The 18,675-nt window shown below is 44.6% G+C and overlaps 1 protein-coding gene across 1 annotated transcript; it reads left to right on the top strand.

Annotated features, from left to right (window-relative positions):
* The first annotated feature begins 1,504 nt into the window (after nt 1–1,504).
* On the top strand, nt 1,505–14,970 carry insig1 (insulin induced gene 1). The gene is made up of 6 exons (XM_084326336.1): nt 1,505–1,690; nt 2,253–2,622; nt 3,734–3,858; nt 4,467–4,633; nt 9,083–9,182; nt 12,650–14,970. Exons 2-6 carry the CDS (start codon nt 2,277–2,279, stop codon nt 12,677–12,679), a joined length of 768 nt encoding a protein of 255 aa, XP_084182462.1. The 5' UTR covers nt 1,505–1,690; nt 2,253–2,276; the 3' UTR covers nt 12,680–14,970.
* Nucleotides 14,971–18,675: the final 3,705 nt, after the last annotated feature.

Genomic DNA, 18,675 nt, shown 5'->3' with positions numbered 1-18,675 from the left:
AGTTATCGCATTCACAGGAAGGATCTGCAGCAGTGGATGAGATGAATCCATGATACTGTATGTCATTTTGGGAATATAATAACTAGCATTTATGGAATGTGGGCTGCTTGAATTTTCCATTTCATGTGCATATGTATGTGTGTGTGTGTGTGTGTGTGTGTATGTGTGTGTGTGTGTGTGTGTGTGTGTGTGTGTGTGTGTGTGTGTGTGTGTGTGTGTGTGTGTGTGTGTGTGTGTGTGTGTGTGTGTGTGTGTGTGTGTGTAGCCTAATGGAACCATGTTTTTTTGCCACACGTAGCCTATAGATCTGTTTATCCCCTGACCAAACGTCCCAGGTTCAGAGCTGTGTTATCACTTCATGATAAAGGTTACAGATATGATTGCAAAACGTGCTTCCATGTTGTTGTCGGTCCTTGAAACACGCAATGAACCTCTCCGCCGACCTTATCTGAATCCCGCTCGCATTATCGAACTGTTTGAACTTGGTGAGGGGCTCGTGAAAGACCCTCACACTCTTCCCTCCCTGTGTGCGCCACTCCCCCTCGAAGTAGGCTACAAGTATAGACACGCTGTGCCACTAACCCCATTTCCTAAATATCACAAAGTGTGGTATATACTCTACAGTATAAGGGATACACTATGGGATTTGACAGTTTTGCTGAGTGGTAGTGTTTCCAACTGTGAATGACTGAATGAATGAAAACTTTATTTAACAGATTGCAGAATGGGTACAATACAGTACGGCTCAATACACACAATTGTTAAAGGGATGCAGACCTGAGAAAGACGTTTGTCTTGTTTACATCAGGGTCCCCCATTTTCAATTCATATAGACATTTATGACATACACAACATACATGACATTTATGGCATTGGGACATATAGGTATTCAGTACTGATACATTTGTGACATAAACGGTATTCAAATATACAGTACTGTTACCCCTAGATCCTGACAGAGTAATCAGCCGCATTGAAAAAGAGAATATTCTACCTGCTATCTTTTTACTGGACCTGCATAGGTTTCAACACAGAGCCGATTTCAGTCTATGGAAAAAGCTCTTTAGAATGACCAAAGACCGTGTTTTGCATAGTGATAACTGATAAATAGTCCTTTCATGGGGGGGGGCCTTTACATAACTGTCTGTGCCATGCAGGAGACTGTTTGCTGACTTTGTTTGACCTCAGCTGGTGTTGTAGTAGTACACTGCCACGAGCCCGTGCCTGCTCCACCCTCCGTTTACCACGCAAGCAGACAGTCTACACTGCACATCCAGTCCACATCAGCTCCCAGCACCAGGCCCCCACCAGGCCCCTGTGACTAGTCCTAAAAGAAGGGGGGGCGGTGGGGCGGTGTGACGTCATATCGCCCGCCGCGCTCCTATTGGCCGACGCGTCTCACCCGACACAGCTGTGATTGTTTTCTGCAGAGGAAGCCTGCTCTCTGCTGTGAGCTCTGCGCTCTGGAATGAAATAGCAGCTCGTTTCTGCCTCTCTCTCTCTCTCTCTCTCTCTCCCTTTTTTTTTCTCTGACTATGATGTGACCAAACAACGTGATTACAGTCAGTGTTCATTGTAAAAGCAGAAGAGCTCCAGCAGCTTAATCATTATTTCCCAAGGCGCGAATGAGCAGGAGTTGAGGACCTCCTCCCTTTGACCAGACAACAAGTGAAGACGTCTGGAGATCAAGGTAGGCGAATAATTATAAAACACATCAATCCACAATAGCCATTTTCTCTGTAATGCCAATCGCTTTGATTGTTACAAGTTGCTTTTAATCGTGTTCAGGAAACGTATATAAACTGTAGACCGTGTGCATCACATCACTCGATAGGTTAGGCTTCTCTTGCTGTTCATCTCGCAACAGTGTAATTGTGCATAATCTTGCATTTTGTACTTTATTTTGTAGTGTTGTGTTTGGTCTTTATTTTTTTTTACGTTGTTGTACTGTATCTGAAACAATCTCAGGGGGGGATCATACAGAACCAAGCAATTCACTGTAATGTACATTGATTGATAACTTTATTAACAGATTGCAGAATGGGTACAGACTACAGTACAGTACAGCAGCTCAATACACACAATAATTGTTAAGGGGATGCAGACCAGAGAAAGACTTTCGTCTTGTTTACATCAGGGTCCGCCATGTACCTTTTTTATGTGGCAAATAAAAACAAAACTTGAACTTGCTATCTCTCCTCGGGCACACTGGTGAGGTGACATTATAATGACTGAACATTATCATTGTCCAGCTCTTAAATAAATAAAGGTGCCAAATGCCCAGACTGGAGAACCACTGCTGGACCTGCTCCTGTACATCGAGGCGGGTGGAATCATCTAACAAGAGCTCGTCGGGGCCGAACTGGGTCGCGTCGAAAGCCGAGGAGATGTTGTCCATCATCGCGTCGGTGGTCGGCAGCGCCTACGGCTCTCTGCACTACAGCGTGCGGACGGCCCACCTGATCCGCCGCGGGCTGGTGCTCTTCACGGTCGGGGTGTTCCTCGCCCTGGTGCTCAACCTGCTGCAGATCCAGAGGAACGTCACGTTGTTCCCCGAGGAGGTGATGACCACTTTGTTTTCCTCCGCCTGGTGGATCCCACCTTGCTGCGGCACGGGGGCCGGTGAGTACAAGCTATTTTGATGACCTTTTAAATATGTACAGTGTATTATTAGTTATTATTAATTATTATTATTATTACTGGATTTGGACAATGGAATGCAGACGGGGGAGGGGTCGGTGTCTTTTCTCACCACGCCATAAAGGCGAGCGAACACGTCATCATCGGTAGTTTTGTGATCACTTGAATGTGCCCTAAATAATAAGAGTTTGCGAGTGGAACCTGGTTCTGGTTTGTATTTGTTATTGTTGGCGATCTGTTACGTAAAGACCCGACCGGACGCGGTTCTGTCGTGGAGTAAACAGCGGCTTTCCTCGCCGTCCTATTGGCTGGCCTGGAAACGACCGCTCCACGCGGCGGCGAGCCGCTCGCTCATTGGCTGCCTTCATAACGGGTGAGCGGAGGGGGCGGTACCTGCCGCTATGGAAAAAAAGAAAAGAAAAAACGAGGAAGTATGTTGTGCAGAAGAGTGGTCAGATAATGAAATAAATAACTCCGACTCGTGACCACTCTCATATGCAAAGCATTAGAAGCGCCAAAAACGTCTGATAATCTAAAATGTTTTATTTATCTTCACTCCTGATTGATTGAACATTTTATTAACAGATTGCAGAATGGGTACAATACAGATGCAGACCAGAGACAGACTTTTGTCTTGTTTACATCAGGGTCCCCCATTTTCAATTCATAACATTTATGACATACAGTACTGTCTATTTACAGACAGAGTTTCTAAAAGAGAATATATGTTTGAGGGGGAGGAAACTGTACATGGGGGGTGGGGGGTTGGGCATTTCCTCTGTGCTTTATATACCTGCGACCAGCAGCTCTATAATGTTCCTTTGTCGGTTAGTCCGCAGAAATTCGCCATTGCAGCTGTTGCGAATTGGCGCTCGTTTGACATTAATGTTCAAAACCGTCTGCACACCTAGTATTCAAATATTTCAAAACTGAAAACTAAACACAAACTTTATTGCTTGTGTTTTGTACAGTATTGTGTAGTTTAGGGACAAAGTGTCTGGCAGAAAAGAAAGGTCTTTGATCAGATTTGAAATGTGTAATCTACATTGTAAGATGTGTACATTGATGTATTGGTCCTTTTTTGTTGTTGCAGCTGTTGTTGGCTTGTTGTACCCCTGCCTTGACAGCCATTTGGGAGAGCCCCACAAGTTCCAGAGAGAGTGGGCCAGTGTGATGAGGTGCATCGCCGTGTTCGTTGGCATCAACCACGCCAGTGTTGTATCCTTTCAACAAGCTTCATGTCACCACAAATATGTGTTTAACCTTTCCGTTGTTGTTTTGAGATAACTCCTACAACACAGTGGCTACATTCACACTGCAGGCGAAACCTTTACTCATGTGTGACTCAGATCGGATTCTTTCATGACAGTGTGAACAGCACAAATCACATGGAATCTGATATTTTCAAATCTGATTTGGACCACTTTCATATGTTTTTTTTGTGCTGATTTTCTGCAATGTGACCTCAGTCTGAACAGTCATGCGACTTTTACGTCACTCTAGATCTGTCGCAGTTTTTACGACCATCTTCTTTATTGTTTATTTGCGCATGCAGGTCAGTTAAGGAGTGTGGCCATGTCACGCTGGAATCTGATATTGGCCACATAAAAAAAAAGAAAAAAGTGAACAGCCAAACAAAAAAGACCGGAATTAAGCACTTAAGGCTTGCAGTGTGAATGTAGCCAGAGTGCCAGTGCTAACCCCTTTCCCCGTAAAATGAAACTTAAAGTGAGTAAAAGTGAAACCAACGTTTGCATAGGGCTGATATTACCCTCTGGTAGTTTTCCTCTCCTGCTGCCTTTGCCCTTAACTGCTTCATACCACAGAAACTAGACTTTGCCAATAATGTCCAGCTGTCCCTGACACTCGCAGCCCTGTCCCTGGGCCTGTGGTGGACGTTTGACCGGTCGAGGAGTGGCTTCGGCCTGGGCATCACCACCGCCTTCCTCGCCACAGTCTTCACGCAGCTGCTGGTCTACAATGGAGTCTATCAGTAAGTCTGTTCACCTGTTCAACCTTGCATGTGCTGAGACTGTAATTAACATGTGGTTTGTGGTAAAGCGATTTTCTTTTGTCATTTGAATAGGGATGCACGGATACCGGTATCGGATATGATAAGATATTCCTTTATTGGTCCCCTTGGGGAAATTCGGGCAGCATGGGGAAGGGAAGCTATGGGCAGGGTAATAGTAGAAATAAATATAGGCAATACAATCTGATGTGAATATAAAAATATGAGAAAAATAATCATTGTAAACAAATGCGCAGATGAGGGTCTGTATGCCCTACCGGTTATAGTATACATTACAATAAATATAGGCAATAAAGAATTTGAATCTGGATATATACTATGAGTAAGAGTAAAAGTAAACCGCTGGAGGTTTAGACCGCTCAAGGTACGCTAACTGGCATGATATACGTCATATGTTATATGCAGGTTTTGGTGGTTAAGAGTCAGGCACACTTAGTGGTCAGACATTCCTAGAAGGATACCGGACCGATACCAGGCTAAAATATGGTATCTCGTACCCAATATCAAGAGCCATGTGTGTAACATGTCAGAAATCCAGTGTTGGGCAGTTGCAGTAGTAATATAACCTTTCCCAGTAACAAGTGTACTGGGTAGAATGAAAGTTTCTGAGTAAATCGTCAATGCTGCTTCGTCATTTTGGGGTGCGAGAGGAGCCCCGGCTTCCCCTGCTTTCCACAAAATATCACCTAAAATCTCGTCTCGACGCTATCCAACAACAGCGCAACAATGAGTGGTTTAAAGAAGATTGTCCTTCATACGTTTTAAGCCGGCTCTGCTTCTGATGGAGCCTGCAGTGGCCTTGTTACCTGGCGACGTCTAACACTGTGGACGGAGAGCTGCTGATTTTCAGTTAATGAGCTTTCACACCAGAAGTGTTGTGCTCTGCTCCTCGGCCCCTGGTGAAAACAAAGCTCTCACTCAGTGCGACCCCGGCCGCCACGCTCGTCTGCCACGCAGGTGTTGCTGCCCTGACGTGATCATTCACACAGAGGTGCACATGCCAAGCAGCCATATGTTGTATCGAAGCATGGCGGTAAAAAAGGAAGCAGTTCCAGGGGGGGGGGGGGGGGGGGGGGGTGGTAGCTGCTTCCCAGAGAGTAATGAGTAAAGTATTAATTACACATTTGATGAGCGAGCTGTTTGCTCATTGGCTGCCTTCATAACTGGTGAGCGGAGGGGGTGGTATGTGTTGCTATGGGGGGGGAAATGAGTAGGGGTGGGACGATACATCGATCCAGATCGATACATCGATGTAATTATCAACAATCGAATCGGATCGATGCGATGTAATAAGATCGATTCATATCGATACTCTTATTTTGAAAATCCTGTGGCGAGTCTCATATCCGCCCAAGAACAACAGCAGTAGCTCCGTGTGTGTAGACGTTACAGCATAGCATTCTCCCTTTCTGTGTGTGTGTGTGCGCGCGTCTTTGGAAAGACCAGATGAGGTCAGAGGAGTTTGATGTTTAAATGTTATTTAAACATAAACAATATAATACATAATAAATGTAGGCCTATACATGATCATGCAACATCAACAAATTGTTGTAGGAACGGTTTGGGAGAGGGAGGTTGTGAGTTTTGAGTTCCAAAAAATTTAGCTTAAAGTTTAAAGCTCAATATATAAAAACGTGGCACTTTACAGTGAACAGGAGGTCTATTTGTATTAAAAACAATAGATTGATTTTCCTTTAAATGTCTGGAAGAGCTCAAAAATACAAATGTCAAATGATATTTTCATTACCTTTTTTTTGTTGATCTAAATGTTACTGATTGTGTTAAATGGGCATATGATATCATCTCATATCGATCGCAGGCACCTGAATCTAATCGTATCGTATTGTATCGTGAGAGACTTTGTGATATCGGCAAATATCGTATCGTTGTCCAAAGAATCGATATCGTATCGTATCATGATGAAACTGGTGATTCCCACCCCTAGAAATGAGGAAGCGTGTTGTGCAGAGTGGTCAGATAATAAAATGAATAACTCTGTTGTGACCCCTCCTGTATACAAGACATTAGAAGTGCCAAAAAAGTGAACATGTAACATTTTGATCATCTAAAATGTTTTATTTATCTTTATCCTCTGTGCTTTATATAGCTGCGACATCGGTTGGTCCACAGAAATTCGCCGTAACGAATTACTGCTCCCAGACAGTAATAAGTAAAGCAATAATATTACTTTTGAAACTAGTAGCAAGGAATATATAACCTTATGGTTATGAGTAGCAAGTTCAACACTGCAGAGATCAAAGCAAATTACCTTGATTCTCTGCATTCTCTTTTTGGGTCACATGGAATCATGTTAGATCTCTCCAAGCATGGATTATATCTCACTAGTTCTTTGGACAATTGCCTCAAACTAATAGTCTTAAGTTTAACATTTTAGTAAAAACACAGGAGCGGATCACCGCTCTGTATCAGCCGAAATTTTAAAAGTCGAGCACTCTGAATTCTCAGCGGTGAAATAATGATATTGGTGAATCCCAACAAGTCTTCACCTGTGGTAAACAACAAAACACGCTCAAGCTCATTCCACAGCTTTTCAGCGGCGGGTCCTCATTAGCCTTTCCTCTACTGCGGGTTGAGTTCCAGCCAGGCAGGGTATCCAAACTATGTAGCTGTTTTAACTGTCGATTATACGACTTTGACAGTAAGAGGCCCCTCTTCTCAAGACGAGAAGTTTGAGTCAAAATGGGAGAAGTGGGAAGAGTATAGGAAGAAAAGAAACGACATCACAGGAGAGTGAAAAGGAGACAAGAAGAGAAATAGAAATCGAAATGAAAATAAACTATGAAGGTACCAAAGAACCCATGTCACTTTATTCTTTTATCTCTTTTCTTTGTTTTTGTTTTTTTGTTTTCCCTTTAACCTTTAGTTAATTTATTTTAGGTCAACTCTTCATTTGATTTTGATATTATTTTCTACTATCAGCTATATCTTTTAGTTCTTATCTGTCGAATTGTATTGTACTGTCTTTTATAATTTTGACCGCCAATTGTATTGTTGTATGTGGATGTTTGTTTGTAAATAAAAAAACTGAAAATAAAAATGTAAGTTTAAAAAAAAAAGGAGGCCCCTTTTTCGCAAATGAAGTCGAGACTGTATGCCGCCCCCCCAAAAAAGCTGTCCCACCCCGTAGGATTCCATCAAAGAGGATCTGACGGATAAGACGTGAAAATGAATACAATTGTTTTATTTGTGCCGTTTCTTTTTTGTGGGTAGTCCTTGTGTTTCTCAGAGCCCAATTATAGGCCCTCCTATGAGCCTCTGTGGCACCTGATCAAAAACAAACACCTAGCAGTGCGGCTCACGGAGAGTTGTGTTCAAAAGGCACCGCGCCTCACCGCTGTCTGATGGAGGCGGATGATACAGAAGATGATATGAAGAGATCTCTGTTCGAAACCCTGTTCTCAAGTTCAGGGTATTCCCCTGGATTTTTTTTTTTTTATCCACTTTTTCTCCCATTTCTTTTCTATTTTTCTCTCATCCCAATTTCGTATTTCCAATTCTCCCCTCCCCTGTCTCGAACGCTGCTAGACTATGCCTCCCACTGGTCGGCTGCAGTGAGGACCAAGCCTTGCATCACGTGTCCCCTCCGGTACACGAGGAGGCAGCTGTCGCATCTTTTCACCTGAACAGCGCGATCTCTCAGTGGCGAGGCGTAACGCGCGGGAGGCTCACGCTGCCCCCGATACTTCCTGATTCTGCTGTACAGGCGCACCAACCGACCTGTAGGAGTCGCTGTCCACAACGTCCAATCCCCACCCACCGGCTTTCCCACCCTCTAACACTGCGCAATTGTGTTAGTACGACGGCCGGCCAAGCCGGTAGCAACGCCGAGAGCTGGGCTCGATACCAGCATCTCCTGCGTTAGTGGCGAGCGCCTTGCCCACTGCGCCACTCAGCTGCCCGGTATTCCCCTGGATTCTCAAACAAGATGGTGTTGAGTCACAACTATAGAGTGGTCCGGAAGGGGGCTGTGGTCCGGAGGGGGGCCCCTGTCTGGGAGGCAAAAAAGAATTGCAATAAAGAAAGCCATTCGCTGTAATTTCCTGCAACTTAAAAACACAATTTCAATAAAATAGCAAATGCAAGGCTACGTTCCAAATAAGTCATTTATTTAAGTACAGCGCATATGGTTCCCAAACATGGAACAGAGGACCGAGCAATGTATTAGGATGCGTCTGTTTCTAAGCTGGCCCCAAGCTTTCACTGCAAAATAAATGTTTAAACACATGGTGGTGCTGTGCCCCTATACCATTGTTTAGGGAATGCCCTGAAGTTGCCGAGCCTTCTCCAGTCACAGTGTCTTATTTGGTAGATTTGACTTGTTAGTTTGACTACTCAGAGGAAGGCGTCAGGCGTATATATAACGGGTTTTTATTTCTCTCTCTCTCGTAGGTACACGTCCCCCGACTTCCTGTACGTGCGCTCCTGGCTGCCCTGCATATTCTTCTCCGGGGGTGTAACTGTGGGGAACATCGGACGCCAACTAGCCATGGTAAGTCTGCTCTCCCCTCATAACGCCAGCTAGCCATGGTAAGTCTGCCTCCCACTCGTAACGCCAGCTAGCCATGGTAAGTCTGCCTCCCACTCGTAACGGCAGCTAGCCATGGTAAGTCTGCCTCCCACTCGTAACGCCAGCTAGCCATGGTAAGTCTGCCTCCCACTCGTAACGCCAGCTAGCCATGGTAAGTCTGCCTCCCACTCGCAACGAGCCTCCTTGCCCTAATTCATTCCCTGTGAATGTTTACAAGATGGGTTATTAATGAGTTAAGGTAGAAGATGAACGGGTACATACAGTTACTTCAACTCACAAGGAAGCTTGTGATTGCAAATGAAGCAAACATTTACATAAGGACGCCGCTAGTTTCATCCTCTCTGACTTCCCCTCTTGCTGCTCCGGTGCACAGAAACTACACTTTTGCCAATAATATCAAAGTGTGTTTCCTGTTAGGACCTGGTGTACATCCCACCACTAGAGCGGGGAGGGGGCACACACACACAACATGTCCTAGTTATAAGTAAACTAGAACAGATAACACTGTTTAATGTTTTAAAGTTATGCATAACGGTGTCCAGAGATGGTGTTGTGGTTTAAAGGCCCTCGCCTCTGGAACCACGCATATCCCTAAGGATCGAATCCCATCCGAACCTTTGCTCCTGTAAATCCTCCACTGCTCTACCTCCCTCTCTGACACGGTCTCATCAGTAAAGTACTAATCTCACCACAGGAAAAAAGGTGCATAATGTACAAACATCAGAGCTGCTGTGTTATAGCCATACGTGACATATTTACGTATTGTATACGTAATATTGTACACGTTGGCTTGGTCTAGTGGTGGGTGCTCTCGCCCCCCACCACAAGCATAGTTAGTTCAACTCCCATCATTTTCTGTGCATTGTTTTTTTTGGGGGGGGGGGGGGGGGGTTGCCATAAATATATTGCATATACAATATTGGCTATATGGGGTGACAGTGGCTCACTAGGTAGAGTTGTCGTCTGGTAATCGGAAGGTTCCCGGTTTGAATTCCGGGCAGCGTGTCGAAGTGTCCTTGAGCAAGACACTTGACCCCTAATTGCGCCCGATGTACAGGTTGGCATCTTGCATCGTTGCCTCCACCGTCGGTGTGTGTGAATGGGTAAAATGTGAGGAACAATTTGGAAAGGACTTTGGATAAAAGCACTATATAAATGTACCATTTATAACACAAGGTACATTATGTACCCTTTTCCTGTGGTTGATAAGTACTTGACTTACGTATTTTAAGCGAGGTCGGGCCGCCCTCTTGACTTCTCCCTGCCGCCTGGGTAAATGCAAGCGCTCTCTCCTCAACCGCCCTCTCCCACCGAGGGGAACTGTGTGATGTCTTCATCAGCCGGCCGTCCAGCAGCATCACCTCATTCTCTCCGCCGTGGCTCCTCAGTATGACTCACTGGAAGCGTGAAAGCAGATTAAGACCTGTTGTTTTTCACAGTCGCGGCTCCGACACAGAGCTAGTCGCAGCTCGCTTGACCAGAGCCTCATTTGCTTCTTGTTTTTGTTTGTTCTGTTTTTTTGGGCTTGGAATGTTGGCGTGAAGCCTTGCTTGCTCTTTATCCCCCCCCCCCTGCCCCCGCCTCTCTCTCTAGAGGATTAGTAACCGATGACATTTCATTCACTCTTTCAAACTTTAGTTTGTTTTCTGTTTGTTTGTTTTGCTTTTTCAACCTTATGCCAATACGTGTTGGATCGATCTTTTCACCGACCGTAGACACGCAGGACAAGTACAATTATAGTCCTATCTTGCCGTTTAAAACGATTAGGGTCTAGTTGAGCAAGCTGAAGTTTGTAATGCGTACACGTTTGCATCATATTGCATTGTGCTTGTCTGTAGGCACAGTCAATGGGGGGTCTGTATTGAGAACGGCCGCTCCCCATTAATGAGGTCACTCAGTCCTCCTAATCTACCCCACAATGCAAAGCACCTAACAGTCATCTCTTGCCGTTAGCAAGCATTAGCCTCTAACATTAGTTACATTAGCCTCTAACTTTAGTTGAGACTAACTAGCTTCAGCTGTAATGATTGGTAGCTGACACAGCAGCTCTGATGTTTGGTAAACAATGTTAGCAGTAATGCTTTGCTAACAGCGTAAGATGATTTGCATTGTGGGATAGATGGATAACCTTTGATGACGTCATTAAAGGGGGGGCAGCCATGCTTAATACAGTCCCCAATTGTGTAGCTTTTAACATGTAGAAAATTATTTGATTGGGCTGGCTGTCTTTAAGCAACAGTTGTGATTGGAGGATCAAGAAAAGAGCACAGGGTTTAAGAAAGGTCGATAGGTCATATACACTTGGTTTTGCCAACACATCTACAACAACACAAGCGGAAATTCTATGTTGTTTATTGTAGCGGTTCTTTTGGATGGCTCTTTGCTAGGAGCTGGGAGAAGAGTCGTTCTTCTGGATGTGTGGTTTAGGATGATCTCATGTTACACTAGAGACAAGCCCAGGATGGTAACCTTTTGCTTGATGACACTTAACCTTGGTGTCGTGTCCATACCTGTCCTGTAATGTCTCTTTGTAGGGAAAACCAGGAATTACTAATAAACAAAGAGCAATTAAATGTGAATGAAATTAAAATTAGATAAGTCCTGTGTACATTTGGTTTGGTATATTTGAAAGTAGGAAAAATAAATTAAAACATATACACGCATATTGTCCCCAATTGACACAAGAAAGCAACCACAGTAGAACAATATTCAATAACGATGGAGGATAAATACACAGAAGTGAACGACTTATTTCCATGTGTTGCTAGTCATGCTATTAATCTATTCAATACCGTAGCCTACAAATCCCGCCGCTAGCTCTGTGCTGCTTTCTGCGCCAATAAATCATGTAAAACATTTTCTATAGCGCTTTAATTGAGCGGGTCTTTGAGTGGAACAGAGCCATATGAGCTCCTCCCTCGGGGAGCCATAATTCCTGCTTCTGCTTCATTGCAGTTCCTTCCCTCAATGCACAAAATGTTGAGTTGCTTTTTTCTTTTTTTGGCACGTGAACGGGGCGGGTCCGCATGCAGGAAGGGAACTGAAAGTAAGTAGAAGGAACTGAAAAACAGAAGTTCCTCTCTCATGAACATTATTCATCATCATCACCATTTACTCTTCATAAGAATATTATGATATTCCCAAGGTGTTTGGATTAGCGGGGTTCTACTGTACACAAATGTACTTACAGTCTCCTTTAGCTCCTAAAAGGGCACGCGAAAAGTGTGTTTTACTATAAGTGTTGATGTTTTTTCATGTTTTTTTGTGCAGTTCTAGGGTATATAGGACAAATTAACCAGGCCTATTTTCAGAACTGCTGACGTTCATTTCACCGAAGACATTCCTAACTATTACCGTCTTGTCGACGACACTGGTTGAGTTGTCAGTAACCCAAGCCTCTTGTTCCCCCCCCCCCCCCCCCCCCCCAGGGCGGTGTTGAGAAATCCCACATCGACTGAACGCAGCGCTGGACGCTGGAGGAGGCGTACAGTTCAAGCGAAGAAGGTTTTTAAAAGAAGGGGGAAAAAACCTACGGAGGAGGAGAAGAAGAAAAGGAGACTGTAGTTTGGACGCCTACTTGTTCTCATAACAATGCGTGGGTTGGAAACCCCCTTCCCCTGACCTCACGTGCCATGTCCTCCGCACCTCCTTGTGGCCAAACAACCTATATCCCTCCCATCTGTCCGTCGTGCCGTTGCCCCATTAAGCACTTCCCTCACACCCTACACGGGGGAGGAGGGGGGGGGGGGGAAACAGTGTTTGCCCTCCCAGTTCTTTTTATTTATTTGTTTGAAGTGAAAAGTTGACTGGTTTCTTAGTTTTACGGTGGGGGAGAGAGTGAGCTCCAGCTTCTTGCGGTTGAGTGAGCGCGAGCTGCGCACGTGGCGTGTTGAGTGAGCGCGAGCCGTGCACGTGGCGCAGATACAGTGACGTGAGGTGGTGCCACGGTGTCTTACGTTTTTGAGTTGTTTTCTTGTTTTGTTTTTTCGCCTGAATATATATATATATATACACCGTGATCTAAAAAGGGAAATCTATTTAGGAGTGGGCGAAAATGTCTTTTCTCAGATAAGAGGTTTTGCAGCGAGCAGAGCTATGGATTAGTATGTTCCCATTCAAACTGAACCAAAAGAAGTATTTATTATATACAAACATCTCTGACCCCGAACCAAATATGCACGTGATCATGAATGATTCTATTTCAGCTTTTATAAAAAAAAAATTCAATTAAGCAGTTCACCCTCAAAGATTTTTTTATTATTATTATTATACCACCACTGAAGAGAAATAGGGAGGAGGTGCAGGTGTCTCAATCGGCCGATCTCAAGCCCCGCCCCCTCTTCTCGATCCTCCAATAACAACTGTTGCTTGGTAAAACTTCATCAGAAGGAAGCAACAGTTGTGATTTGGAGGATAGAGAAAAAGGAGCGAGGAGTGTTATTCCACTCTTAATTCTTAACAGGCAGAAATTATTAGCATCGTCTGGTAGCCTCCGAGCAGTATATTGTACAGTATTGCATTCCATAATCTTATCAATTCAAAGTAAGGAATTGTGCACACACACAAAAATAATCAACAATACAGTATCTTGTTGGCTTTGGACAATTCTATTAAGGACTGGTATTGGTTGAAATAGTATGGAAGCGCAACAGCATACAGTAGCATAAGGCTGGATATGAACCCATGCAGCTACCAGTATGTGGTATTATCATTACCGTACTATCGTGGTCCATGTTGAAAGAATGTACCGTGGTGGTTCATGAACTTGTCGGCTTCAGTGAAAAACACTTCAAGAGGTTGACCATTGTGAACAGGTGTTCTCTTATCACCTCAAGGCCACTTTTTTTTTTTTTTTTTCGAATGGCCACTGGGTCATAAACTATTATTGTACGATTGTAACAATTCCCCCCATTTTTAATGGTATTTTCAAACTCCCTGATAGTTTGGGAACATACAGCGATCGAAGGAAGAGGACTAGAGACATGGTTACTTCGGCCTCGAAGATTTTTGCAATCCGTGATTGCCTTTGTATTATAGAATGTAGTGCTTTTGTCACTATACCAGTTTGAGTTTCACCATCTGTACATCCATAATGACATTATTGCTTGTATGTATAATGGCTTGCCTATGTAATCAGACAGGTATTACCATACTAGACCTACTGTATGTTTAGTTAGCCGGTCGGGGGTCTAGAGGATTAAGTGCAATCAGACTTATTACATGAGCCAATTATCCTTCCTTTATTTATTATTTCTGACAATGGCTTAAAGAATATACACACACACAACACAAAAAAACACGTAACTTGTTGTAATCATATGCAGTGTGGATACTTCAAAAGGAGCAATAACATCAGTGTTTTTTTGTAAACAACAAGGACTTTGTCAGAGATTATTTGCCTTCTTTTAGAGTCTATACCAATGACCTCTCATACCAGGGAGACAAAACTAAAAAATATATATATTGTGTCAAACTGTTGTTATATCTCATGTAGTTTCATTAATAAGAGGAAAATCCAGATTTTTTAAAGATGGGTGACATGTGGAGGGCCCGGTCGTGCCCTGTGCTGTTTTGAATCTGCTTAAATTCAGGAGTGCTAAATACAGAAGAGGAAGCTTTATTTTTTTGAGGTGGTGAAGCACCTATTATTTCAAATGTTTAGAAAAGTGTGTCTTGATATTTCAGCTGTGTATCATTTTTACTACCTTGGATTCAAGTGAAAATAAAAATAAAAAGGTTCTGATGAGAATGTGTGTGTGTCCCCTTTACTATGTCCGTTGTGTATTTATTGACCATTTCATTTAGGAAGTTTGATTAAAGTCTATTGGAAATGGTGATTGCTGGCGTAGGATCGGATCTAGAGCCTTCTTCCCTGTATCTCCTGCATCTCCCTTTCTCCTGTGTCTCCTATTCTCCTTAGTCTTTTTCTCTCTTGTGTCTCCTTAGTCTCCTCTCTTGCGTCTCCTATCGAATCTAGAGCCTTCTCCTGCGTCTCCTTCTTCCGTGTCTCCTTCTCTCCTGTCTCCTCCTGCGTCTCCTCTCCTGTATCTCCTGTCTCCTCCTGCGTCTCCTCTCCTGTATCTCCTCTCCTGCATCTCCTTTCCTGTGTCTCATCTCCTGTGTCTCCTCTCCTGTATCTCCTTCTCTCCTGCATCTCCTTTCCTGTATCCTTTCCTTCTCTCCTGCGTCTCCTCTCCTGTGTCTCTTCTCCTGCGTCTCCTCTCCTGTATCTCCTCTCCTGCGTCTCCTCTCCTGTGTCTCATCTCCTGTGTCTCCTCTCCTGTATCTCCTTCTCTCATGCGTCTCCTCTCCTGTATCTCCTTCTCTCCTGCGTCTCCTCTCCTGTATCTCCTCTCCTGTGTCTCTTCTCCTGCGTCTCCTCTCCTGTATCTCCTCTCCTGCGTCTCCTCTCCTGTATCTCCTTCTCTCCTGCGTCTCCTCTCCTGTGTCTCCTCTCCTGCATCTCCTCTCCTGTGTCTCATCTCCTGTGTCTCCTCTCCTGTATCTCCTTCTCTCCTGCATCTCCTCTCCTGTGTCTCATCTCCTGTGTCTCCTCTCCTGCGCCTCCTTCTCTCCTGCATCTCCTTCTGCGTCTCCTCTCCTGTGTCTCCTCTCCTGGGTCTCCTGCATCTCCTTCTCTTGCGTCTCCTCTCCTGTGTCTCCTTCTCTCCTGGGTCTCCTTCTCTCCTGCATCTCCTTCTCTTGCGTCTCCTCTCCTGTGTCTCCTTCTCTCCTGGGTCTCCTTCTCTCCTGCATCTCCTTCTCTTGCGTCTCCTCTCCTGTGTCTCCTTCTCTCCTGGGTCTCCTTCTCTCCTGCATCTCTTTCTCTTGCGTCTCCTCTCCTGTGTCTCCTCTCCTCCTGTGTCTCTTCTCCTGCGTCTCTTCTCCTGCGTCTCCTCTCTTGTGTCTCCTCTCTTGGGTCTCCTTCTCAGCCTTCGTATTGTCTCATTCAAGAACAAATACTAAAGGGAGTGGACTACCCACTCTTAAAATATATATATATTGAAACCTGGATCTTGCATATTATGGAATCAACGCGTTTTTGATAAAATCAACCTTTTCTCATTGGTCTGGTGGTGTGGCCTACTCCCAGTAAATGTGAAAGTTGTCATTCAAACTTGGCAGACTGCACTCCTGACGGAGGAAGTGAAACACGGGGGTCTCCAGAGGACACAAATAAAAAGCTGTAGTGGCCCTGTGATGCCCACCGTGTCCTCCTGCTTCTGACTACCAGAGTAGGACAACAAAACGCTTGCCTAATTACTTGTCTTTAGGTGGCTTTAGTAAAACAATGGCCTTCACAAGTGTCAGGATGTCAGCGGCACCAGCAGCAGCTCTATTGGACCTAAGCTTTCTGTGATGATAATGATGGTTGTTGTGTCTGCTGTCAGGACTAAGTTGAATGGAGAGGGGGACACTTTTTTTTTGTCTGAGGCCCCTGTCATATAGTCTCCAGATCCATTATAATGTCCTCCACTGCTTCTTCCTTCAACCCCTCTGTCCCCCCACTCCTGCCTGTCACCAGGATCACTATCATAGGCAACCCCCGCCACCCCTTCCCTCCTCCCCCCTCTGTCTGCATCCCCCCTCTACTGACACGCCTTTCTGGAGAGCAGACTTCTATTTATACCAAGCGGGGGACTGACAGTTAACCTTTTGCACTGAGGGAAATTTCTGGGAGTGGGGCCAATTTTCTCCGGGCTATTCTGATTCGGCCCTCGTTCTGGGAGCCTCTTTCTATCTATCCATCTATCTATGTATCCCCTCACTCTCTCTCACTCTCTCTGCCCCGACCGACAGGGCAGCGATCCAGCGCCACACGCCGCTTCGCTCTCCCTCTTTGCGTCTCCACCTCCGCTCAGGCAGAATAATTGGCCCGGCTTCAACCTCCTTTCATTTCCACCCAGAGCTGACTTGAAGGACTCCATTACAACACCTCCCCCTTGCCAAGAGGAATCTCTCCCTCTCTCTTTCTCTCTCTCTCCACCCCTGTCCTCCAAAACAAATCTGCCCAGGGCCACCCCTGTCTCTCTCTCTCTCTCTCTCTCTCTCTCTCTCTCTCTCTCTCTCTCTCTCTCTCTCTCTCTCTTTCTTTCTCTTTCTCTTTCTCTCTCTCCCCCCCCTGTCCTCCAAAACAAATCTGCCCAGGGCCGGTGATGAATACCATCTGATATGTTTTAGCGTAGCCATACATTTCATCTGCAGCAGCTATGGCTGTAGGTTTTGATTGACCTTTTCAGCCTGTAATCACGTGCAGTAAACACATACTGGTTAATTTTCCTCTTTTAATGACAATTAACTCAGGACAAAGGTCCATTCAGTTCAGATGCGACGAGGCAAGCGGTCACCAACCCCACATAAAAGACAGACTCCGGCTTGCTCCAGCTCACGGTTCACATGAGCAAGAGCAAGTAGATTCAAGATTCAAGAGGTTTATTTGTCACATACATACCAGGGCATACAGTGAAATGTGGGTGGCCATGCCCGCTTTGATTGTGCAATAATACTAAATAATAAAATAGACATAATAAACAGATAATAAAATAGACATAAAATAGGCATGCTAAAGTCCTGAGATAATGCAATACAATAGCTACGAATTAAGGCACTGGGTTCTATGTACACTACTATACAATATACAGTTTTTACTCTATATCCTTATGCTATACTTGCTATTTCTAAACTATGCTATACAAGAACCACATCAGTTCTTTCCTTAAAGTGACCTTTATTTTCCTCGTTCCTTTAGTGTCCTTTCCATTTGTGACCGTTTGTGTGTGAGCGAATGCAGAATGTGTGTTGTGTGTGTGTGTATGTGTGTGCTCATGTGTAGTTGTGTGTGGAGAGTTCAGTGTTCAATGTTCTGATGGCCTGGGGGAAGAAGCTGAGCCTTAGTCTCTCTGTTCTTGCTGCATGTGTGCGTAGGCGCTTGCCTGACCGACACAGCTTGAACAGGCTGTTGTTGGGGTGGTGGGGGTCTAGAAGTAACCTTTGCCCTCTTTCTGCGCCATACCCGAGAATTATCGGGTTTTGATCCTTTTTTCTTTTTTTCGATTTTCCTATTCAAAACAGTCGGGCGGACCTTGGTGACTCATCTGAGTACTTGCAATGATGATTGAATCCCGCCAGGTGGCAGTATCACCTACCTTTAGTATTTGTTCTTGAATGAGACAATACAAAGGCTGCGAAGGAGACCCAAGAGAGGAGACACAGGAGGTGGCAGTATCACCTACCTTATGAACATGCATATGGCCCAAATAACTATAGGGACTCACTCTACTAGTAGGTTGCGAGCAGCTGTGAGCAGGACGACAATGGCGATCGCCTAGAGTGAACTATTGGATATTATGAAAAAGACTAAATGGATTATATGGATGATGATTATGGACGATAAGGTGCGTTTCCTAACGTTATATGTATTGATCCTGTTATATTATCGTATAGTTTACGCTCT

The sequence above is a fragment of the Notolepis coatsorum genome (genome assembly GCF_963971535.1).
Source record: "Notolepis coatsorum genome assembly, chromosome: 12".
Taxonomy (NCBI): domain Eukaryota; kingdom Metazoa; phylum Chordata; class Actinopteri; order Aulopiformes; family Paralepididae; genus Notolepis; species Notolepis coatsorum.
Note: the sequence above shows the minus strand (reverse complement) of the source record. Positions and strands in the feature narration are given on the sequence as shown.